Here is a 26,159-nt window from a genome sequence, read left to right as displayed (position 1 = left end):
ACATTCACACACTAGGGCCAATTTAGTGTTGCCAATCAACCTATCCCCAGGTGCATGTCTTTGGAAGTGGGAGGAAGCCGGAGTACCCGGAGGGAACCCACGCATTCACGGGGAGAACATGCAAACTCCACACAGAAAGATCCAGAGCCTGGATTCGAACCCAGGACTGCAGGACCTTCGTATTGTGAGGCAGACGCACTAACCCCTCTGCCACCGTGAAGCCCTTTTGGGGTATATCACTCATAAATAACCTGTACAGGAAGACCAATAAGGAGTCTCACCATTGTATTATTAATACTTGTATAGAATTTGACAATGTTTCAATACAGCTCTGATAGGTGTACCTAATCAGGATTAGAATCGGAATCAGAATAGTTTTTATTGCCATTGTTTGAGAACGGGTTCACAAACTAGGAATTTTTCTTGGTGCAATCGTGCAACATAAAACACACATGACACAGAATAGGTAATAAAAAGAGCTGTAACTGTGAGCTGGAATGATGTGGCAAATTACAAAACCCAAAACCAGTCAAGTTGGCACATTGTGTAAATGGTAAATACAAACAGAATTAATTGATTTGCAAATCCTTTTCAACCTATATTCAATTGAATAGACTGCAAAGACAAGATAGTTAATGTTCGAACTGGTGAACTTTGTTATTTTTTGCCAATATTAGCTCATTTGGAATTTGATGCCTGAAAAATGCTTCAAAAACGCTGGCACAAGTGGCAAAAAAGACCTGACAAAGTAGAGTAAGGCTCATCAAGCACATATTTGGAACATCCCACAGGTGAACAGGCTAATTGGGAACAGGTGGGTGCCATGATTGGGTATAAAATCAGCTTCCATGAAAAATGCTCAGTCATTCACAAACAAGGATGGGGCGAGGGTCACCACTTTGTGAACAAATATCTGAGCAAATTGTCTAACAGTTTAAGAGCAACATTTAACAACCAGCTATTGGAAAGAATTTAGGGATTTCACCATGTACGGTCCGTAATATCCTCAAAAGGTCCAGAAAATCTGGAGAAATCACTGCACGTATGCAGCAAGGCCGAAAACCAACATTGAATGCCGGTGACCTTCGATTCCTCTGGCGGTACTGCATCAAAAAGCGACATCAGTGTGTAAAAGCTATCACCACATGGGCTCAGGAGTATCTTAGAAAACCACTGTCAGTAACTGCAGTTGGTCGCTACATCCGTAAGTGCAAGTTAAAACTCTACAATGCAAAGCAAAAGCCATTTATCAACAACACCCAGAAACGGTGCTGGCTTTGCTAGGCCCAAACTCATCTAACAGAAAACTAAATAATAGTTAAAGAGATGGTTTGACAAAAACAATCTCATTAAAACTAAGATAGTGCTATTCACTAACAGTTAGAAAGACATCCATCCATCCATCCATTTTCTACCGCTTATTTGTACCCCGCCTTCCGCCCGATTGTAGCTGAGATAGGCGCCAGCGCCCCCCGCGACCCCAAAAGGGAATAAGCGGTAGAAAATGGATGGGAGTTAGAAAGACAGTTAAGCACAAATACAAATAGACGGAGTAGACATTGATGAAGTAAAATAAACCTCATATTAAAAACATACAATATAAGGCGGCAAGAAAATTGAATACAGCTAAAATATTTCCTTGTAGGACTAAATAAACTTAAATCTGCTTTTTCATACTCCTTTTTGGAAATGTGAAATTGTAAATATGTGCCATCTACCATATAGTAATTGTGTTATTTATATTTTCACCTTGTTGATATTTTATCCTGCACTACCATGAGCTAATGCAACCAAATTTTGTTCTTATCTGTGCTGTAAAGTTCAAATTTGAATGACAATAAAAAGGAAGTCAAAGTATGCAAGTTCAAGATAAATTAATACCAAACCAAATTAATCATATATTGTTACCTCAAGTTATCAAAAAAGTACTATCTATCTATCTATCTATACTTATACATATTTTTATCAGTCATATGAAGTTGCGCATTTTATATAATCGTTCCATTTTACAAAAATAATGGATCAATTAAAATGCATTCATTCAATTGAATAAAATAAATGCAAAAATATACATTCCTTCGAAAAGTTACAATGCCTGCTGTGTTGCAATGAATTAAATAGAAACAAACACACATTTCCAATTGATGTAATTTTTTCAATATTTTTACTACGACGCCAAGCGTGTTTTATTTATGACATGTAAATTGAAATTCATTGGAAATATTAAAATAATTAGTGCTGTCAATTGATGATTTTTTTTTAACAGATTTTTCAAACTTTTGAATGGTCCTGATTCTGATCTGAATCTAAATCTGTGTCTTTCTACTCCTTTTCAGACATGTTAACATGTGAAATTGTAATTGTGTGCGATACCATAACATTGTTGTATGCATGTTCAAAATAAATTAATACCAAACATGACTTCACCATATTCTTATATAATTTTTTTTATATTTCATATGAAGAAGTGTATTGTATAACCGTTCCATTTTACGAAAGGAACGGTCCAATGAAATTGTTTTGGGCCCCAAAATGAATATTACATTCCTGCCCATGATGAGTGTCTGTAAACAAGTGTCCTTTGTATCCTTACAGCCATACAATGAAGATCACCCGGTTACCTTTTCTCCAGGTGTGACAGAGATCCTCCACACACAATGAACGTACGCAGAGTAGCCATTGGGGAAATCAGGAGACGAGAAGTTTCCAGAACTGTCCTGCAATGTCTTCCCGCATCCTTCCGGCGACAATAAGATGAATGTAGAAGAGTTTGGACTGACAAAAACAATTAGAGCAAATGAAACCTACTTGCACATTTGTAGAGTTTTCGCGCTTGTGCGATGTCTCCTTTGCTGAGCCTGAGCCTCTGACCAATAGGCGGCCGCGCTCCATTGACATCATCACGAGGTAAGATGGTGTCCAAGAAGACGCTTCTGTGTGAGGGAAATAACAACAATCAGGAAGTTTGCAAAAAAAACAAGTTTGCCGATCAGTGGTTTTACACTTTTTTGATATAAATGGATTGTACTTGCGCTTTTCTACCTTCAAGGTACTCAAAGCGCTTTGACACTACTTCCACATTTACCCATTCACACACACATTCACACACTGATGGAGGGAGCTGCCATGCAAGGCGCCAACCAGCACCCATCAGGAGCAAGGGTGAAGTGTCTTGCTCAGGACACAACGGACGTGACGAGGTTGGTACTAGGTGGGGATTGAACCAGGGACCCTCGGGTTGCGCACGGCCACTCTTCCACTGCGCCACGCCGATAGATCGATAGACGGATAGATAGATTTCTTTATAATAATAATAGATTTTATTTGTAAAAAGCAGTTTACATTGAGCAAACAACATCAAAGTGCTACAGTGTATAGTATGCATATGTCTATAAAAAGTTTTCTTTTAAAAAGAAGGGTTTTTAAGCGTTTTTTAAAAGCATCAACAGTCTGTGGTGCCTTCATGTGGTAAGGGAGAGCGTTCCACAGACTGGGAGCGGCGGAGCAAAAAGCCTGGTCTTCCATCGCTCGTAGTTTTGTCCTTGGAGGTTGGAGAAGGTTAGCCTGTTTGGAGCGCAGGTGTCGTGTGGAGGATTTGGGGGTGAGTAGTTCTTTGAGGTAGAAGAGGGCATTTCCATGGAGGCACTGATTTATTGTCATTGTAAATAATATACTGTATTCTCTGGACTATAAGGCGCACTTAAAATCCTTTTTTCCCCCAAAACACTCGACAATGCGCTTTATAACTTGGTACGCCTGATGTATGAAATAATTCTGGTTGTGCTTACCGACCTCGAAGCTATTTTATTTGGTACATGGTGAAATGATGAAGTGTCTTGCTCAGGACACAACGGACGTGACGAGGTTGGTACTAGGTGGGGATTGAACCAGGGACCCTCGGGTTGTGCACGGACACTCTCCCACTGCGCCACGCCGATAGATCGATAACTAGACAGATAGATAGATTTCTTTATAATAATAATAGATTTTATTTGTAAAAAGCAGTTTACATTGAGCAAACAACCTCAAAGTGCTACAGTGTATAGTATACGTATGTCTATAAAAAGTTTTCTTTTAAAAAGAAGGGTTTTTAAGGGTTTTTTAAAAGCATCAACAGTCTGGGGTGCCTTCATGTGGTAAGGGAGAGCGTTCCACAGACTGGGAGCGGCGGAGCAAAAAGCCTGGTCTTCCATCGCTCGTAGTTTTGTCCTTGGATGTTGGAGAAGGTTAGCCTGTTTGGAGCGCAGGTGTCGTGTGGAGGATTTGGGGGTGAGTAGTTCTTTGAGGTAGAAGAGGGCATTTCCATGGAGGCACTGATTTATTGTCATTGTAAATAATATACTGTATTCTCTGGACTATAAGGCGCACTTAAAATCCTTTTTTCCCCCAAAATACTCGACAATGCGCTTTCGGTCCCCTAGAGGGGGTTGCCCACATCTGAGGTCCTCTCCAAGGTTTCTCATAGTCAGCATTGTCACTGGCGTCCCACTGGATGTGAATTCTCCCTGCCCACTGGGTGTGAGTTTTCCTTGCCCTTTTGTGGGTTCTTCCGAGGATGTTGTAGTCGTAATGATTTGTGCAGTCCTTTGAGACATTTGTGATTTGGGGTTATATAAATAAACATTGATTGATTGATTGATTATAACTTGGTACGCCTGATGTATGAAATAATTCTGGTTGTGCTTACCGACCTCGAAGCTATTTTATTTGGTACATGGTGAAATGATAAAGTGTGACCAGTAGATGGCAGTCAAACATAAGAGATGAATTGAATAACGTGGACCTGACTTAAACAAGTTGAAAAACTTATTGGGGTGTTACCATTTAGTGATCAATTGTACGGAATATGTACTGTGCAATCTAATAATACAAGTTTCAATCAATCAATCAATCAATCAATCAAAGCGTGTTTTAACGCCCTGAGGGAGGAAGGTTGAACAAGTGGTGGGCATGGTGGGATGTACACTTAGACTTAGACTTAGAAATATACTTCAGGATAGTGTCTACTTTTTTGGAGTCAACGGGAGGGGAAAAAAGATTCATGGATATTAATCCTTAATATTGATATAAATATACCACAATATTAATAGATATGAATCTTTTGATAATCTCTAAATGGCTCCAGGGCTTGTACGGTTGCCATGGTGATGTGCCCGTGAATGGCAGGCATGTGCAAACACAGGGGTCTGGATGGGGAGCGTTTGGCCTCTGCCAGCCAGCTCTGTGGTACGCGCCCGTGAATGCCAGAGAGAAAGGCTACTCAAGCTGGAATTATTCAACAAAGCCCGTAATGCCGTGCCTTTATTTAGCTTGGCTTACGACCATGACTCACACCAACAGAGTGAGGACGGGGTTTTAAAAAAACACAAAGCACACACACAGAACAGCATATAAACACATGCACGGAAATAACTGTAAAAGTGTGGTGTTTTTTGTTGTTGTTGTTTTTTCCAATTTGTCGCACTTTTGTTATTTCATTATTTTTATCTTGCAATTTTAGTTTTTATCCAAGCCCTTTTACCTTTTACATTGTTTATGTTCTTTGTTGTTGTTGTTTTTTTGCTTTATTCTTTTCAACCTGCAAAGCACTTTGGTCCATTTTAAAAATTGTTGTAAACGTGCAATATAAATAAAGTTGCCTTGCCTACTGTGGTCCTGTCGGTGGCATTACCAAGTTCCCCACAAGTTGATGTTGTGTGCCGCATTTTTCAGACTTAAAATCCTTTCATTTTCTCAAAAACTGGCAGTGCGCCTTATAACCCGGTGGGCCTAATGTACGGAATAATTCTGGTTGTGCTTACCGACCTCGAAGCAAATTTATTCGGTACATGGTGTAATGATAAGTGTGACGAGTAGATGGCAGTGACACATAAGAGATATGTGTAGACTTCAATATGACGCCAGAAAACAACACCAAAAACTTTAAATGTTCCATTGAAAATAAAGAACATTACACACGTCACTCAAAAATCTGTCGTAATGTTTTAGTATGACTTTGAAGCCGCACCGCTTGATGGACTGTCGGCCCAATACGGCTACCGTAGTCAGAGATACAAGTATTATTATGGTGTGTGTATAAGGACCAAAAAATGGTCATATTATCTGGCGTTTTGTTTCACAATATTATGCAAAAGCAACTTTTGTACCTTCTGGTACCTGCTGATCTGTATTTGTGATCTGCATAAGTCCTGAAAATTTGCGCAAGTCCGCCACTGCAGTCTGTGCCGATGCCGTAGTCGATAAGCTTCTTCTTTTTTGCGATCATCTTATGGGACATTCATCCTCCACTGTTGCCATTTCGAATATAAAATAGTGTAAAGTTCTAACTTATATCCCGCTAAAAACTACCGCTGTAGTGAGGTTACATTATTCACCCAAGGAACTTTAGTTATTAGAGAGTTCAGATCGGACTTTTTTCACGGGACTTGTTGTTGCACTAGAGAGCCACGGATGAGGAGATGCTGCTCCGTTATTGATTAAAGTAATGTCTGAATGTCATTAAAACAGTTAGCTCCATCTTTTGACACTTCTTCCACTCCCGTCCTTGCACGCTACACCGTTACAGCAAAGATGATGGGGAGAAGACGCTGTGGAAGGTAAGCCACGTAAATAAGACCGCCCACAAAACAGCGCATTTTGAAGCGAAAGATGATCTGTAAAACATCATTTATGCAACATTTTGAGCTAATAACCACCATTACATGTTACGTAGACCACAAGGAAGTGTTTTCCATTTAGAAAAAAATAATAACATGATCCCTTTAATGCGCCTTGTATTCCGCTGTGCCTTTTGTATGAAAATAGACCTGAAGAGACCCACTCATCGGAGGTGCGCCTCATAATCCGGTGCACCCTGTGGTCCAGAAAATACAGTAATTTATGGCAGGAAGTCACAGGTGAAGTGGATCATGCATGATATAGGGCTGGGCGATGTATGGAATATACTCGATAAATCGCAGGTTCGTCTCTGTGCGATATAGAAAATGACTATACTGTGATATTCGAGTATACGTTCTCACGCAGTTGCTTTTAGCTGCGGGCATTACACTTCAGGCGAATCTCACTCTTTCTTGTCTCTCCTTCTCACTGAGACTTAAAACAAGCACACCTTCTTGCATACGTCACATATTGTCGCGCGTGCAACGTCATAGGCCCTCACCGAGCAGAGAAGTAGCAGCGTGGGTAACATTAACTGTGATGCTAACGGAGCGGTGCGAGTGGTATTTACCAGAGAGAGAAGGTGCCAATCTGATAACAAATGAAGGAATAAATAATTCCCAAGAAAAACAGTGCAGGGTCTTTTGTCTGGCGGTGGTTTGGCTTCAAGCGGGAAGATGTTTTACAGACAACCGTAATATGTCAAGTATGCGGCAAAAGCGTTGCTACAAAAAGTAGCAGCTCTATTAATGTGGCATCATTTGAAAAGTCACCCACTAGAGAATGAATAGTGCTTGAAACTCCACGTCAACATCTCCGTTCGGTGCCACACCAACAAAATGCCGAAGCAACCATTTCCAGATCAACACTGTATGAACAAATAGTCAAAAACAAAAGAAGATAACGTCTGCAGTAACCTCCCAAATAGCAAAGGACATACACTATTTGATTCCCTATTATGCAGTTAATTTTTATTTGACACTTATCGAAATATCTTGTGTGACATCATGCACAAAAGTGCACTTTATTAGTTTTATAAGATTGTAGTGGCGTTCTTTACAAAAAGTACACTTTAATTTAGTTTTGTTTTGATGTGTCATCTTCAGGGGCGCCACTAGGGATTTTGGGCCACATGAAAATAATCTTTACAAGGCCCCCAACACATAATTTCATATAATTTCATCATCATTAGGGGCCTCTCTGAGCCCCCCTCCATCATGGGCCCCTAGAATCCGTCTCTTTTACCCCCCCCCCCCTTTTCGGCGCCCCTGGTCATCTTAGTGACATCATGACAAAAGTGCACTAATAGCTTGTTTTAAAATGTCTCTTACAATCTTGCACTTTATGTTTTGGAAATGACATGAATGTTTGTGCCACTGCTTAATAACTGTTTAATAAATACAGTTTTGTTCAATTGACTTAGTTGTGATTTCCCTCTCTGCATGAAAGTTTAAAATAAGCATATAATAATGAAGAAGAATGTTTTACTGTAGACATTGAATCATCATACTGCTGTGATTATATGCATCAAGTGTTCATTAAAGGCTAAGAAAAAATATGGAGATATACAGTATATGGTGTATTGTGACCTGGCCTAAAAATATTGAGATATTAATAAAAGGCCATATCGCCCAGCCCTAGCGTGATGTTAAATGATGTACCAACCTGGAGAAGGTATTCCTGGCATAATGCATGACGCTGCCAAAGTCGTACACCTCACCGAGTGAGTCCACCTCGCCTGGTTCCATCTTCAGGAAGTTGTACTCTTGGCCTGTTAAAATTGTCAAACAATGGCAATACAAACTATTCTGAATCTGATACATGTAAAAAGTACACAATGCCACTTCCCGGGAGAAACACCCTCTGTGGACAAACACAGCTCATGAGCATTAAAGCTCCAGACACACAAAACGGCGTGATCTTCCAATAGAAAAAAAAAAAGTGCAGTACCTTGTTGGATGTTGTCTCTGATGATGCTCACATGTTGGTCGCGGTCAGGGCGTGTGTGCTCATGCCAAAAGCCGATGACGTGGCCCAGCTCATGCACCACGATGCCAAACTTATCACAGTTTTTGCCTATAGAGATGGCCTGAGGGCCGCCGCCTCTCCTCCCCACGTAGGAACAACAACTGCAGGGGGGCGACATCGCTCAGGTCTCCCCAGACTCGTGCATAAAGAGAGTATGGCCAACTAAACAACAGGCGCCATGTTTGCTACCAAGGCCACGAGGGGCTGTGCTCGGAAGAATGCAATTGCTGTCATTTTGACGCAAGCTTTCCTGACAAAATAAACCAAAATAAAAAATCTATAATAGTTCTAAACACAAACTCTATACATACAGCTCATAAAATTACAATAAGATATGCTTTTTTTTAGTCAAAGTGCAGTTTTGCAGCCGTATATAACGCACACTGCTGCTACATTCCTGCAGGCTCTCTAACAAATGTAAATAAAATAAACGTGTGGGGAAGTGGTAATATTGTTGTGTCCCGGAAGAGTGGGCTCTACCGAGGATGTCGTTGTGGTTTGTGTTGTGGTTTGTGCAGCCCTTTGAGACACTAGTGATTTAGGGCTACATAAAAAAATCATTGATTGATTGAAGAGTTAGTGCTACAAGGGATTCTCGGTATTTGTTCTGTTGTGTTTATGTTGTGTTATGGTGCGGATGTTCTCCTGAAATGTGTTTGTCATTGTTGTTTGGTGTGGGTTCACAGTGTGGCGCCTATTTGTAACAGTGTTAAAGTTGTTTATACGGCCACCCTTAGTGTGACCTGTACTGCTGTTGACCAAGTATGGCTTGCATTCACGTATGAGTGCAGTATATGTTAGCCGCATTTACAATGTGACTGGGCCGGCACGCTGTCTGAATGTAGGAAAAGCGGACGTCACGGCAGGTCGGGAGGGTTGGCAAGTATGACTATAGTATGTAATATTTGCTGCATTTCTGTGCCATGCTGTTCCAGACCACAGCAAACATTACCTGGCTTGCACAGATAATAGGTAATAAATCCATTAAAAGAAGACAGCCTGCCGTTTTCTTAGACACATATACCTTTACCCATTCTAAGCCGGTCATTCCAGGAGTTATCACATCCTCTGAGAAGTTTTAATAATGTTGTCCAATGTTGTAAAAATGTGTAGAATAAATATTACATTTCAACATTTCTGTTAACGTAGATTTGTGTCAGCCGACACATAGTTGTTGTTTTTTTTAATAGTAGGATAATATAGACACTTACATCATGTGTTGCCTTCATTATAAGACTCATATAAGGCTCTTAAAGGCCTACTGAAATGAGATTTTCTTATTTAAACGGGGATAGCAGGTCCATTCTATGTGTCATACTTGATCATTTTTGCTGAAAGGATTTAGTAGAGAACATCGAAGATAAAGTTCGCAACTTTTGGTCGCTAATAAAAAAGCCCTGCCTGTACCGGAAGTAGCAGACGATGTGCGCGTGACGTCACGGGTTGTGGAGCTCCTCACATCCAAACATTGTTTACAATCAAGGCCACCAGCAGCGAGAGCGATTCGGGCCGAGAAAGCGACGATTTCACCATGAAAGATTCGTGGATGAGGAAAGTGAGAATGAAGGACTAGAAAAAAAAAAAAAAAAAAATAGACGGCAGAGCGATTCAGATGTTATTAGACACATTCAGGATAATTTTGGAAAATCTCTTATCTGCTTATTGTGTTACTAGTGTTTTAGTGAGATTATATGGTCGTACCTGTACAACCAGAAATTCAGTGGGGTGTGGCCACAGGTGTGGTGACCGCCAGTGACTCCGAGGGAAGCCACATTTCTCGACGAGGCGAAAGCAGCCGGTCGTGCCGGGCTGAGATTTTTTTTCCCCCTCCTCCCCGGTGGAAGCACCCGACCGTCGGGGGCGGCCGGTAGGAGGAGGCAAGATACTCGCAGCTGCCTCTTTGACAGGTGCAGGAGGAACGACGCATGCTCTCCGCTCATGTCTACGGTAAGAGCAGACTTATTACCACCATTTTCTAACCGAAACCTGCCGGTTGACATGTGGTAGGGAACCATGTTCGCTTGACCACTCTGTTCCATAGTAAAGCTTCACCGTCATCTTTCGGGAATGTAAACAAGGAAACACTGGCTGTGTTTCTGTTGCTAAAGGCGGCCGCAATACACCGCTTCCCACCTACATCTTTCTGCTTTGACGTCTCCATTATTAATTGAACAAATTGCAAAAGATTCAGCAACACAGATGTCCATAATACTGTGGAATTATGCGATAAAAAGAGATGACTTATAGCTGTGAACGGTGCTGGAACAAAATGTCCTCTACGATGCGTGACGTCACGTTTTAGCATGATACTTCCGCGGGAAATTTTAAATTGCAATTTTAAATTGCAATTTAGTAAACTAGGGCTTCACGGTGGCAGAGGGGTTAGTGCGTCTGCCTCACAATACGAAGTTCCTGCAGTCCTGGGTTCAAATCCAGGCTGGGGATCTTTCTGTGTGGAGTTTGCATGTTCTCCCCGTGAATGCGTGGGTTCCCTCCGGGTACTCCGGCTTCCTCCCACTTCCAAAGACATGCACCTGGGGATAGGTTGATTGGCAACACTAAATTGGCCCTAGTGTGTGAATGTGAGTGTGAATGTTGTCTGTCTATCTGTGTTGGCCCTGCGATGAGGTGGCGACTTGTCCAGGGTGTACCCCGCCTTCCGCCCGATTGTAGCTGAGATAGGCGCCAGCGCCCCCCGCGACCCCGAAAGGGAATAAGCGGTAGAAAATGGATGGATGAATTTAGTAAACTAAACTGGCCGTATAGGCATGTGTTGCAATGTCAATATTTCATCATTGATATATAAACTATCAGACTGCGTGGTCGGTAGTAGTGGCTTTCAGTAGGCTTTTAAGTTGTTGCGGCTCCAGACAGATTTTTTTTTTGTATTTCTGGTCCAATATGGCTTTTTCAACATTTTGGGTTGCCGACCGTTGATGAAGGAGACCGCCTAAAACCGGGTTGGCCATAGTCTCTCTATACCGAACTCTGGGTCTCCCATATACACCCAAACCAGTTACATGGCGAACTCACCCACAAGGCCTGTATGTGAAAACAATGTAGCTCTCCTCGGTTGTCCTCTCGATGAACGTGACACAGGTGTGCTTTTCCCAGTGACGCATGGCCTGACGGAAAATGGCTCGCTGACTCCCTGAAGAAAAAACTTTGAGTCAGAGTTTGACTGCTCCGACATGTGTCGAACAACAGGAACCTACCACTGAAATTGCCGCTGATGGTGTACGGTATGATGCCGTCGGACCAAACCCGCTCAGATCTGGACGTGGCTGCTCGTCTTCTTCTTCTTCCTTATGACAATCATTGGTACTTTAATTTTTAAATTTTAACTGTATGTCTACGGTCAGATTTCCTTAATCTGATGACGTCATTGGAAGCGGAACTGTTAACTAAAAAGAATGTAAACAGGATGATTTGTGCACAACTGGAGTCAAAAAAGAAAATGTGTTCAAGCCGATACCTTTTTGCTGAAGAGGTGCTACTTTTAGGGCTTCTTTAAACATCAGAAGTTCTTCTTCATCCAAGGCAATGTCTCCCAAAAAGGCAGCTAAGGGACATATTTATACAGATATACAGTAAACATGACCCGCGCTATTAATGCAATACTGCTTCCAACATTGTAACATTTCAGCAAACATTTGTCTGTGATGTTACTGCAAAACTTCCAAAGTCTCATACCACACAACTATTTAGAATGGTCGAAAAACATTGGCATTACCAAATTTTTTGGGACTATAGGCGCACTTAAAATCCTTTCATTTTCTCAAAAATTTGACAGTGCGCCTTATAACCCTCTGCGCCTAATGTATGGAATAATTTTGGTTGTGCTTACCGACCTCAAAGCTATTCTATTTGGTACATGGTGAAATGATAAGTGTGACCAGTAGCAACACCCAGGACAAAGACATGATAATCTTAGGCCACAATGGTTTTGGCGCCACTCGCGTCCGCCTTTCCTACGGTCAAGAAGATGGCCGTCCTTTGGTCGCCCGCCTCACTGGTCACCGCCAACAGACTTGTCCCCGGTGCCAATGAGCGGGTCTATTCAGGTTCTAGTGGTCTAGCGTGCAAGGACCGGAGTGGAAGAAGTGTCAAAAATGGAACTAACTGTTTTAATGACATTCAGACTTTACTCAAATCAATAACGGAGTGGCTCAATAATGCAACATCAACGTATCTCTTATGTATGACTGCCATCTACTGTTCACACTTGTCATTACACCATGTACCAAATAAAATAGCTTTGAGGTGGGTAAGCACAACCAGAATTATGCTGTACATTAGGTGCACCGGGTTATAATGCGCACTGTCAAGTTTTGAGAAAATGAAATGTGTCCCGTGAAAAACATCCGACCAGAAATGTCTAGTAACTAAAGTTCCGTCCGGGAATTATGTAAACCCATTACAGTTTCAAGCGCTTTGACAGCTAGTCTACTGACAGATTAAGTAAGAACTTTACACTACTTTATATTAGAAATGGCAACAGACAAAGATGAATGCCACATAAGAAGGTAAAGAAAAAGAAGCTTTTGACTACGGTGTTACCACGGACTACAAATGCAGAGGCGCGCACATTTTCAGGACTTATGCCGATCCCAAATACACATCAGCAGGTACCAGAAGGTAAGAAAAGTTGGTTTTGCATAATAATGCAAGACAAAACGGCAGATAATATGTCTGCTAATTTTGCGGTCCTTATACATGCACCATAATAATACTCGTATGTTTAATGCGCCAACAATCCATCAAAAGATGCGGCTTCATAGCTTACCAAAAGATTTTTGAGCGCTTTGTGTAATGTTTGATATTCTCAATGGAACAATTAAAGTTTTGGTGTTGTTTATTGGCCTCCTTTTGCAGTTTACATGTATCTCTTATGTATGACTGCCATCTACTCGTCACACTTATCATTGATTGATTGAAACTTTTATTAGTAGATTGCACAGTACAGTACATATTCCGTACAATTAACCACTAAATGGTAACACTCGAATAAGTTTTTCAACTTGTTTTAAGTCGGGGTTCACGTTAATCAATTCATTACACCATTTACCAAATCAAATTGCTTCGGGGTCGGTAAGCAGAACCAGAATTATGCCTTGCATTAGGCGCACCGGGTCACAATGCGCACTGTTCGATTTTTGAGAAAATGAAAAGAATTTAAGTGTGCCTTGTAGTCCAAAAAATATGGTAAATGGACCGAACACTGTGGATAAAATACTATATCGATATACAATTTAATCCATAATTATTATTATTATATCTGGTAACGTGTTCCGCAGTGAAGCAGAATAAATAGGTCACTGGTCTTCCCGATTTATATCAAAGCAGGTTTTCAGTGTGACGTGACAACCTTTGAAAAAGTGGAAACTAGTCACAATGAACTGGATGTAATAAGCCGTCTTTTATTGCAGGAGGATTTTTTTACAGGCATCTACGACTGCTTCAGCCTCGGCCTCAATGACCTCTGGTCTCCTGGCAACTACTGTGGAGAAGAGCGGAGGTGCGTGTTTTGGAAGTTACAGGAAATCACGAGTGGGAAGGTACCCCCAAAACAGCTTGAGACTCCATAATTGACTCACTAATTGTTTGACATGTTTAATGAGGTATGACGGATCGTTTTTTATGTTCGACACAAATTTATCTGCTGCACTGAAAATAATTGAATTGTTTTATGGATATTGATGTAGAAGTAGTAGTAATAGCCATTTTGGTCAATCAAAGTGAGTTTTTATTTTTTAGGGGTCATTAATTATATCATACATATCTTTATTAAGTAAACAAACATCCAATTAAAGTGTTGCACTCAATAATACACATATATGCTTATTTAACAGTATGTTTATTATAGATTTTATAACTAATAATTTGGTTAAGGAGGGATAAAGTATCAGAAACTGTATGTTGCAGTGCTACTGTTAAATGACATCAAAATTGAGCATTTATTTTAAAAGGCCGAATTTTCACTTTAAAAAGGTTTAAGTATGTATGACAAACCCAGATCCCACATAGCCTGAAATGGACACTAAATAAAATAAAAATATATGTACTTTACCAGCTTTGCAGGGATCCTTGTAGTCAATATCATCCTGCTGGTATTGAACATTTGGATCCAAAAAGTCCCAGTCCGCAGCGTGAGAAATCCGCAAACTGCACAAAAACAGAAATGTAAAGTGCATGATGTAAAATAAAATAAAAAGTAGAAATACAGTTTTTTAAGCGATAGCTTGAGGACGTCAAAAGTTCCTCAGGTCGACACGACAGTACTATTTTTATTTTGTTTTGTTTTTCTCCCTCTCTCTCTATCTCAGGTCTCCATTCTGCACCAAAGATTAGAGGACATTCAACAGCGAGCGCAGAGCACACGCGCACACACACACGCACTAGCACACCCTTCGCTGCAAAACACACACATGCTGATGTCACACACCTACAAAACCCAAAACCAGTGAAGTTAACATGTTGTTTAAATTGTAAATAAAACAGAATACAATTATTTGCAAATCCTTTTCAACCTATATTCAATTGAATAGACTGCAAAGACAAGATACATAAGATTCAAACTGAGAAACTTTGTAATTTTTTGCAAATATTAGCTCATTTGGAATTTGATGCCTACAATATGTTTAAAAAAAGCCGGCAAATCACCACATGGGCTCAGGAACGCTTCAGAAAACCACTGTCAGTAACTACAGTTCGTCTCCATATGCAAGTACAAGTTAAAACTCTGCTATGCAAAGCCAAAGCCATTTATCAACAACATCCAGAAACGCCGCTGGCTTCGCTTGACCCGAGCTCATATAAGATGGACTGATGCATAGTGGAAAAGTGTTCTATGGTCTGACGAGTCCACATTTCAAATGTTTTTTGGAAACCGTGGACGTTTTGTCCTCCAGACCAAAGAGGAAACAAACCATCCAGATTGTTCTAGGCGCAAAGTTGAAAAGCCAGCATCTGTGATGGTATAAATGATAAATAAATGGGTTGTACTTGTATAGCGCTTTTCTACCTTCAAGGTACTCAAAGCGCTTTGACACTACTTCCACATTTACCCATTCACACACACATTCACACACTGATGGAGGGAGCTGCCATGCAAGGCGCCAACCAGCACCCATCAGGAGCAAGGGTGAAGTGTCTTGCTCAGGACACAACGGACGTGACGAGGTTGGTTCTAGGTGGGATTTGAACCAGTGACCCTCGGGTTGCGCACGGCCACTCTTCCACTGCGCCACGCCGTATGGAGGTAACTTAGGCATGGGTAACTTACACATCTGTGAAGGCACCATTAATGCTGAAAGGTACATTCAGGTTTTGGAGCAACATATGCTGCCATCCAAGCAACGTCTTTTTCATGGACGCCCCTGCTTATTTCAGCTAGACAATGCCAAGCCACGTGTTACAACAGCGTGGCTTCGTAGTGAAAGAATACAGGTACTAAATTGGCCTGCCTGTAGTCCAGACCTGTCTCCCGTTGAAACTGTGTGGCGCATTATGAAGCCTAAAATACCACAACAGAAACCCCGGTTGCCTTATATCTTAGTGTTGCTATTTAATTCTCTGGGGACATTCAATTTTAATTATCTTCAAAGCTAAACAGGACATAAAAGGGTGTAAACAAATTTTTGTCACACATTTTTCAATGATAAAAATACCAAAAATATCATTTTTGTTTTAATTCGACCCATTTGAAGGCCTTTTGTTTAGACAATTTCACAATAAAACAACGAATGCTATGCAAATGTAGGTCAAATAAAGCTGTGAAATCATTTAGTCAAAAATAACAAAATAATTACCAGTGTATTGTACACCTGGGAAAAAACTGGACATTGAAATGTTTCAAATTAATATGACAAAAACGCACAAAAAATAAGACCAAAAGCTGAGAAAAAATATATTAAAAAAATAAAAAAGTCACCTTTTGTCCCCTGAGGGTTAAAACACTGTTTGATATCGGACATTTAATACCTCTATGACAATTTGAAAACCTTAAAAACTTTGTAAAGGACTCTGTAATTGTACATTTCTATATATTTTTTCATTTCAGGCATACCCAAAGATTTTGTGTCACTCTGATTAACTTTACACATTATTTCCGGTATTCTGACCACACATCCTGCACGATAAAAGACGTCATGTCGTGGTTTTAGTCAAGTAGAACAAACAGTTCACCGGTCTTCCCCATTAATAAATAGCTCATTTGCAGTGTGACGTGACAAACTTTGAAAGGTGGAAACTATTCCTTTTTTTTTTCCAAAGTCAATTCACTCATGCAATTGAGTTGTTTTTTTTTGTTTTTTTTACAGGCAGTCACGACTGGTTCAGCCTCGGCCTCAGTGACCTGCGGTCTCCTGGCAACCGCCGGGGAGAAGAGCGTTAACTGTCGTGTGAGTTTGGAAGTAACAGGAAGTCACAAGTGGGAAGGAACCGCAAAACAGCTCGAGTCTCCATAGTTGACTGATTAATTGTTTATAATTGATTATGAGGGACGCAATATCAGAAACACCTCTAATCTAACATAACCCCAGTTATGAAGCTCTACTAGATAAACAACCGCTATTGTTTTTATGTCTGTGAAAGATCGTCAACAAAGCAAGGCTGAGTGTAGTGGCAAAAATAGACTTTTAGCTATTTTCGATATCAGTAACATCTGTTTTCCACCAAAACATTGGAATGTGAACAAGCACTAAGTCTAATAATGCTGGGTTAGGGGAAATACAGAACAAAGCATCAGTTTTTCATTATGTCCTGCTTGCAGTGCAATATTATCCTTTTGTCATATAGAGCAGGTTTCTTCAACGTTTTCCAGGCCAGCGAAATATGGAGCGGGGACCTCTTGCATACACTGTATATCTTGTATTTATTGTATATACATGTATATACAAACAAACAAAACTCAAAACCAGTCAAGTTGGCACGTTGAGTAAATGGTAAATAAAAACAGAATACAATCATTTGCTAATCCTTTCCAACCTATATTCAATTGAATAGACTGCAAAGACAGGATATTTAACATTCGAACTGGAAAACTTTATTTTTTTGCAAATATTAGCTCATTTGGAATTTGATGCCTACAGCATCTTTCAAAAAAGATGGCACAAGTGGCAAAAAACAATGAGAAAGTTGAAGAATGCTCATCAAACACTTATTTGGAACGTTCCACAGGTGAACGGGCTAATTGGGAACAGGTGGGTGCCATGATTGGGTATAAAAGCAGCGCCCATGAAATGCTCAGTAATTCACAAACAAGGATGGAGCGAGGGTCATCACTTTTTCAACAAATGTGTGAGCAAATTGTTAAAGAACAACATTTCTCAACCAGCTAGTGCAAGGAATTTAGGGATTTCACCATCTACGGTCTGTAATATCATCAAAAGGTTCAGAGAATCTGGAGAAATCACTGCACGTAAGCGATGATATTACGGCCCTTCGATCAATCAGGCGGTACAGCATCAAAAACCGACATCAATGTGTAAAGGATATAACCACATGGGCTCAAGAACACTTCAGAAAACCACTCTCAGTAACTACAGTTTGTCGCTACATCTGTAAGTGCAAGTTAAAACTCTACTATGCAAAGCCAAAGCCATGTATCAACAACACCCAGCTGGGCCTAAGCTCATCTAAGATGGACTGATCCAAAGTGAAAAAGTGTTCTGAGGTCTGACAAGACCATATTTCAAATTGTTTTTGGACACTGTGCACGTAGTGTCCTCCGGAACAAATAGGGAAAGAACCATCCGGATTGTTATAGGCTCAAATTTCAAAAGCCAGCCTCCGTGATGGTATGGGGTTGTATTAGTGCCCAAGGTAAGGGTAACTTACACATCTGCGGCATGGCGTGGTGGGTAGAACGGCCGTGCCAAAAACCTGAGGGTTGCAGATTGGCTACCCGCCTGTTGACATGCAAATTGCTGCCGTTGTGTCCTGGGGCAGGAAACTTCACCCTTTCCCCCAGTGCCGCTCACTCTGGTGGATAAATGACAGGTGGTGGTTTTCAGAGGGGCCGTAGGCGCAAACTGGCAGCCACGCCTCTGTCAGTCTACCCCAGGGCAGCTGTGGCTATGAAAGTAGCTTACCACCACCAGGTGGCTTCTCACTTCTCTGTGAAGCGCTGTGAGTGTCTAGAAAAGCGCTATATAAAGCTAATTCATTATTATCATTACTAATAATGATAATAATAATGATGATGATGATGATGATGATGATGACGATGATGATGATAATAATATCATCATCATCATCATTATTCTTATTCTTATTATTATTATCATCTGTGAAGGCACCGTTAATGCTGAACGGTATATACAGGTTTTAGAGCAACATATGCTGCCATCCAAGCAACGTTACCATGGACGCCCCTGCTTATTTCAGCAAGACAATGCCAAGCCACGTGTTACAACAGCATGGTTTCATAGTAAAAGAGTGCGGGTACTAGACTGGTTTGTCTGTAGTCCAGACCTGTCTCCCATTGAAAATGTGTGGCGCATTATGAAACGTAAACTACCACAACGGAGACCTCGTAAGCTGTACATCAAGCAAGAATGGGAAAGAATTCCACCTGAAAAGCTTAAAAAAAAAACTTAACTGAGTTTTGTTAAAAGGAAAGGCCATGTAACACAGTGGTAAAAATGCCCCTGTGCCATTAAATTCTAACTTAATGATTATTTGCAGAAAAAAAAGTTTCTCAGCGCGAACATTAAATATGTTGTTTTTGCAGTCTATTCAGTATAAGTTGAAAATTATTTTCAAATCATTGTATTCTGTTTTTATTTACCATTTACACAACGTGCCAACTTCACTGGTTTTGTCATTTTAACTTAACTCAGGGGTGTCCAAACTTTTTCCACAGAGGGCCGCACACGGAAAAATTTAAGCATGCGGGGGCCATTTTGATATTTTTCATTTTCAAACCATAACAAAATATATGGATTTTTTTTTTAATCCTTAGGGCTCCTGGGGAGTATAGAGGGTCTCAGTAACTAAAATGTTCAAAATAAGTCAAATTGTTATTATTATTTTTAATTTAATGCTTACAGTAAATCTCTATATAAACGTGAGGTTGATATAAAGGAATACAAATAAAGTTTTATGCCTTTTTTGTCAAAGATAACTTAGTTTTTTATAGTAAAACTGAAATATGCAGTATTTAGATAGATGGCTAGATAGATAGATGGTACTTTATTAATTCCTTCAGGAGAGTTTCTTTATTTAGCAATTAAATCCCTCAAAGATCAATAATGCGGGACAAAAATTATTTAAATTATTTAATATTTTTGAGTAATCACAGTGAAAAGTTCAATAAAATCCTACTAAATATATTTGAGATCCAAATGGTTCCCCACACATAAAGTGATGCATTTTTATTATTATTTTTTTTTACTTTTAACACTTAAATTCCGATTAATCTGTTGATTTTAAGTTTGAACTATGATTTTGTTTGTTTTATGCTCTTTTGTCAAAACGTTGATGTTTTTATATGGCAACCACACAACATATGGAATATTTTTTCCACATAAAACATTTTAAAGTGATAATTTTTAAGTAATAATTCATTATAACATAGATTTTTTTGTCCTTTTTTTTTTTTGAGCAATGGAAAAAAAGGAAAATAAAGAAAAAAGGGAAAAAAAACTGCCTGCATGGCAGCTTTGTGTCAACATTGCCACTTTTTCTCATTAGATTTCACCTCATTCCACTTTTTAAAAATGTTTTTAATTTTTGCAAAACTGTCAGTTTTTCAACTTGTTTAAGTCGGGGTCCACGTTAATCAATTCATGCTAAGGCGATAGTGTATCGAAAGGCATTCCAAACGAGTAAAAAATATGTTTTAATACAAGTGTGAATATAACAATATATTATATTATTATTACATTATATATTATTCACGGTGGCAGAGGGGTTAGTGCGTCTGCCTCACAATACAAAGGTCCTGCAATCCTGGGTTCAAATCCAGGCTCGGGATCTTTCTGTGTGGAATTTGCATGTTCTCCCCGTGAATGCGTGGGTTCCCTCCGGGTACTCCGGCTTCCTCCCACTTCCAAAGACATGCACCTGGGGATAGGTTGATTGGCAACACTAAATTGGCCCTAGTGTTTGAATGTGAGTGTGAATGTTGTCTGTCTATCTGTGTTGGCCCTGCGATGAGGTGGCGACTTGTCCAGGGTGTACCCCGCCTTCCGCCCGATTGTAGCTGAGATAGGCGCCAGCGCCCCCCGCGACCCCAAAAGGGAATAAGCGGTAGAAAATGGATGGATGGATGGACAAGTGTGAATATAACAATATATTATATCATTATTATATTATATATTATTCACGGTGGCAGAGGGGTTAGTGCGTCTGCCTCACAATCTCACAATACGAAGGTCCTGCAATCCTGGGTTCAAATCCAGGCTCGGGATCTTTCTGTGTGGAGTTTGCATGTTCTCCCCGTGAATGCGTGGGTTCCCTCCGGGTACTCCGGCTTCCTCCCACTTCCAAAAACATGCACCTGGGGATAGGTTGATTGGCAACACTAAATTGGCCCTAGTGTGTGAATGTTGTCTGTCTATCTGTGTTGGCCCTGCGATGAGGTGGCGACTTGTCCAGGGTGTACCCCGCCTTCCGCCCGATTGTAGCTGAGATAGGCGCCAGCGCCCCGCGCGACCCCGAAAGGGAATAAGCGGTAGAAAATGGATGGATGGATTATTTAAAAAAGTCGTATCACTCAATAATGTTAAGACTCCCCTGCAGTACCTCCACAGATCCCCTAGAGGTCGCAAACCCCTTAAAATAGATGACCACTGATAAAGAAGATTTTTGTCAAGCATTTGTTTGCAGTAAGTTTTTTATATCACACAAACTTATGTTTAAATTAATGACCAACTTATAACTACATCAGCCATTCGGTGAGGTAAGACATTCAAATACAACAGAATTAATAGCAACAATTTAGCCGATTAGCCCTGAGCTGAGGGTTAGCATTAGCCAGGTAGTCGGCTGTGGTGCTTTTAAATGTGTTAGAGATGTGTTTAAAAATCGTTTTAGTGTTTTATTACATTTCGGTTTTTTGGGGGTACACTTTAAGATGAATAATAACTTGAGAGAAGAGCAAGCTACTGTTTTCCCGACATCCGGTGACTAATTAGCAACATGCTAGGCCCTAATTAGCTATTAGCCATTAGCCAACCCTCGAAGGATTAGGGGAAAACGAAATAAAATCATTATCACGGCATACCCGACGAGACAATATAATTACAGGTAAAATTAAATAAAATAGATACAAAAAGATGCTTACCAAAATGTTGTGTGGGAAGTCGGTGAGCATTAAACTAGCATCCGCCATTTTGTTGACCTGTCTTCTTCATTCAGTTAAGTTCTCTGCTGGCATAAAGCAGGGGTCACCAACCTTTTTGTAACCAAGAGCTACTTCTTGGGTACTGATTAATGCGAAGGGCTACCAGTTTGATACACACTTAAATAAATTGCCAGAAATAGCCAATTTGCTCAATTTACCTTTAATAAATAAATCTATGTATATAAAAAAAAAAAAGGGTATTTCTGTATGTCATTCCGTCGTACATTTTTTTTCCTTTTACGGAAGTTTTTTTGTAGAGAATAAATGATGAAAAAAAAACACTTAAATGAACGGTTTTAAAGAGGAGAGAACGGGCAAAAAAATGAAAATTAAATTTCGAAATATAGTTTATCTTCAATTTCCATCCATCCATCTATCCATCTTCTTCCGCTTATCCGAGGTCGTGTCGCGGGGGCAGCAGCCTAAGCAGGGAAGCCCAGACTTCCCTCTCCCCAGCCACTTCGTCTAGCTCTTCCCGGGGGATCCCGAGGCGTTCCCAGGCCAGCCGGGAGACATAGTCTTCCCAACGTGTCCTGGGTCTTCCCCGTGGCCTCCTACCGGTTGGACGTGCCCTAAACACCTCCCTCGGGAGGCGTTCGGGTGGCATCCTGACCAGATGCCCGAACCACCTCTTCTGGCTCCTCTCCATGTGGAGGAGCAGCGGCTTTACTTTGAGTTCCTCCCGGATGGCAGAGCTTCTCACCCTATCTCTAAGGGAGAGCCCCGCCACACGGCGGAGGAAACTCATTTCGGCCGCTTGTACCCGTGATCTTATCCTTTCGGTCATGACCCAAAGCTCATGATCATAGGTGAGGATGGAACGTAGATCGACCGGTAAATTGAGAGCTTTGCCTTCCGGCTCAGCTCCTTCTTCACCACAACAGATCGGTACAACGTCCGCATTACTGAAGACGCCGCACCGATCCGCCTGTCGATCTCACGATCCACTCTTCCCCCACTCGTGAACAAGACTCCTAGGTACTTGAACTCCTCCACTTGGGGCAGGGTCTCCTCCCCAACCCGGAGATGGCACTACACCCTTTTCCGGGAGAGAACCATGGACTCGGATTTGGAGGTGCTGATTCTCATTCCGGCCGCTTCACACTCGGCTGCAACCCGATCCAGTGAGAGCTGAAGATCCCGGTCAGATGAAGCCATCAGGACCACATCATCTGCAAAAAGCAGAGACCTAATCCCGCGGCCACCAAACCAGATCCCCTCAACGCCTTGACTGCGCCTAGAAATTCTGTCCATAAAAGTTATGAACAGAATCGGTGACAAAGGGCAACCTTGGCGGAGTCCAACCTTCACTGGAAACGTGTCCGACTAACTGCCAGCAATGCGGACCAAGCTCTGACACTGATCGAAATTGAAGATCGTATCCCTGTACGATCTTCAATTTCGACTCTTAAAAATTCAAAATTCAACCGAAAAAAAGAAGAGAAAAACTATCTAATTCGAATCTTTTTGAAAAAATTAAACAAATAATTTACGGAACATCATTAGTAATTTTTCCTGATTGAGATTAATTTTAGAAATATCATGACATGTTTTAAATAGGTTAAAATCCAATCTGCATTTTGTTAGAATATATAACAAATTGGACCAAGCTATATTTCTAACAAAGACAAATCGTTTATCCATCCATCCATCCATCCATCCATTTCTACCGCTTATTTCCTTTAGGGGTTGCGGTGGGCGCTGGCGCCTATCTCATCTACAATCGGGCGGAAGGCGGTGTACACCCTGGACAAGTCGCCATCTCATCGCAGGGCCAACACAGATAGACAGACAACATTCACATTAACACACTAGGGCCTAATTTAATGTTGCCAATCAACCTATCCCCAGGTGCAGGTTTTGGGAAGTGGGAGGAAGCCGGAGTACCCGGAGGAAACATGCAAACTCCACACAGAAAGATCCCAAGCCTGGGATTGAACCCAGGACTGCAGGACCTTCGTATTGTGAGGCAGACGCACTAACCCCTCTGCCACCGTGAAGCCGCCAAATCGTTTTTTTCTTCTAGATTTTCCAGAACAAAAATTTTAAAAGAAATTCAAAAGACTTTGAAATAAGATTTAAATTGGATTCTAAAGATTTTCTAGATTTGCCAGAATAATTTTTTTAGAATTTTAATCATAATAGGTTTGAAAAAATATTTTACAAATATTCTTCGTCGAAAAAACAGAAACTAAAATGAATAATTAGATTAAAATGTATTTATTACTCTTTACAATAAAAAAAATAAATTTACTTGAACATTGATTTAAATTGTCAGGAAAGAAGAGGAAGGAATTTAAAAGGTAAAAAGGTATATGTGTTTAAAAATCCTAAAATAATTTTTAAGGTTGTATTTTTTCTCTAAAATTGTCTTTCTGAAAGTTATAAGAAGCAAAGTAAAAAAAAAAAAATACATTTATTAAAACAAGTGAAGACCAAGTCTTTAAAATATTTTCTTGGATTTTCAAATTCTATTTGAGTTTTGTCTCTCTTAGAATTAAAAATGTCGAGCAAAGCGAGACCAGCTTGCTAGTAAATAAATACAATTTAAAAAAATAGAGGCAGCTCACTGGTAAGTGCTGCTATTTGAGCTATTTTTAGAACAGGTCCGCGGGCACCGCGTTGGTGACCCCTGGCCTAACATAACCAGAAATCATAATCATAATTAAGTATACCGCACATTGTTTACAATCATGGCCACCAGCAGCGAGAGCGATTCGGACCGAGAAAGTGACGATTTCTCCATTAATTTGAGCGAGGATGAAAGATTCGTGGATGAGGAAAGTGAGAATGAAGGACTAGAAAAGAAAAAAAAAATTAGACGGCAGAGCGATTCAGATGTTATTAGACAAATTTACTAGGATAATTCTGGAAAATCACTTATCTGCTTATTGTGTTACTAGTGTTTTAGTGAGATTATACGGTCGTACCTGTACAACCTGACAGTCGGAGGGGTGTGGCCACGGGTGCGGTGACCGCCATTGTCTGCGAGGGAAGCCATGTTTCTCGACGAGGCAAAGGCAGCCGGTTGGGCCGGGCTGAGATTGTTTTTCTTTTTCCCTCCTCCACGGTGGAATCATCCGACGGTCGGGGGCGGCCGGTGAGAGGAGGCAAGAGAGTCAGCAGCTGCCTCTTCGACAGGAACGACCCAAGCTCTCCGCTCATGTCTACGGTAAGAGCCGACTTATTACCACTATTTTCTCACCGAAACCTGTCGGTTGACATGTGGTAGGAAACCATGTTCGCTTGACCGCTCTGTTCCATAGTAAAGCTTCACCGTCATCTTTCGGGAATGTAAACAAGGAAACACCGGCTGTGTTTGTGTTGCTAAAGGCGGCCACAATACACCGCTTCCCACCTACATCTTTCTTCTTTGACGTCTCCATTATTAATTGAACACATTGCAAAAGAATACTGTGGAATTATGCAATAAAATACCGCAACATTTTAGCATGATACTTCCGCGCGAAATTTAAAATTGCAATTTAGTGAACTAAACCGTCAGTATTGGCATGTGTTGCAATGTTAATATTTCATCATTGATATATAAACTATCAGACTGCGTGGTTGGTAGTAGTGGGTTTCTGTAGGCTTTTAACTTAAGTGTGTCACTCTTGTCATTTAATTAACATTGTTACATGTGTATTTGTCGCCACCATGTGGTCAGGGCAGGTAATATGTCTTTGAGGAGTGTGTACTATGAATCAAACTTTATTGACCGGAAGTTTCATGAGCCAATCGGAGCAATTTACGCTATATGTTTTAATTGCTGATGCGTTTTAATAGATTTTAAATGCGCCAGAAAACGAGCCCTTTTGTATACTGTTGATGTGATTCAATGCCCAGTAGTGTGTGAATGGTATTTCTCCAGCAGTGGTCATGTGGTTGTTGTTCCCTTATCTCTCCTGCTTGCTTCTTTGTTTTGTCTTGTCTTTAACTTTCTTTTTGCCTCTTTTTGCACTGCTGCACTGCTCTCCAAATCTAAACATTGGAACTATTTAACTGGCCTCAACAAAATTGACAAGATCTTGGGTTTGGAGGGAACCTGCTGTCGTGACGAAGCGGTTGTTGCTGGACACACGACGGACTCTTGGGAGAAGAAGGAAGGCCGCGTGCGTGGCGA

General features: G+C 40.7%; 1 protein-coding gene across 4 annotated transcripts in view; it reads right to left on the bottom strand.

Annotated features, from left to right (window-relative positions):
• LOC133535838 (bone morphogenetic protein 1-like) overlaps nt 1-22,058 on the bottom strand; it is a 46,654-nt gene extending 24,596 nt beyond the window's left edge. For 2 of the 4 annotated variants that reach the window (XM_061875808.1, XM_061875809.1), the window contains exons 1-8: nt 14,756-15,035; nt 12,161-12,247; nt 11,901-11,990; nt 11,719-11,836; nt 8,608-8,786; nt 8,323-8,428; nt 2,809-2,933; nt 2,622-2,737 (exon numbers count right to left, since the gene is read on the bottom strand). In XM_061875808.1, the coding sequence (XP_061731792.1) occupies nt 2,622-2,737; nt 2,809-2,933; nt 8,323-8,428; nt 8,608-8,786; nt 11,719-11,836; nt 11,901-11,990; nt 12,161-12,247; nt 14,756-14,879 (945 nt within the window). In that variant the 5' untranslated portion in view covers nt 14,880-15,035. Of the gene's footprint in view, nt 1-2,621; nt 2,738-2,808; nt 2,934-8,322; nt 8,429-8,607; nt 8,787-11,718; nt 11,837-11,900; nt 11,991-12,160; nt 12,248-14,755; nt 15,036-21,976 lie in introns of those variants that run through there. The other 2 variants (XM_061875810.1, XM_061875811.1) reach the window with 2 other exon arrangements.
• Between the last annotated feature and the right edge of the window lie 4,101 nt (nt 22,059-26,159).

This window comes from Nerophis ophidion, linkage group LG17 (assembly GCF_033978795.1).
Source record: "Nerophis ophidion isolate RoL-2023_Sa linkage group LG17, RoL_Noph_v1.0, whole genome shotgun sequence".
Taxonomy (NCBI): Eukaryota; Metazoa; Chordata; class Actinopteri; order Syngnathiformes; family Syngnathidae; genus Nerophis; species Nerophis ophidion.
This window is presented reverse-complemented; position numbering and strand designations above follow the sequence as displayed.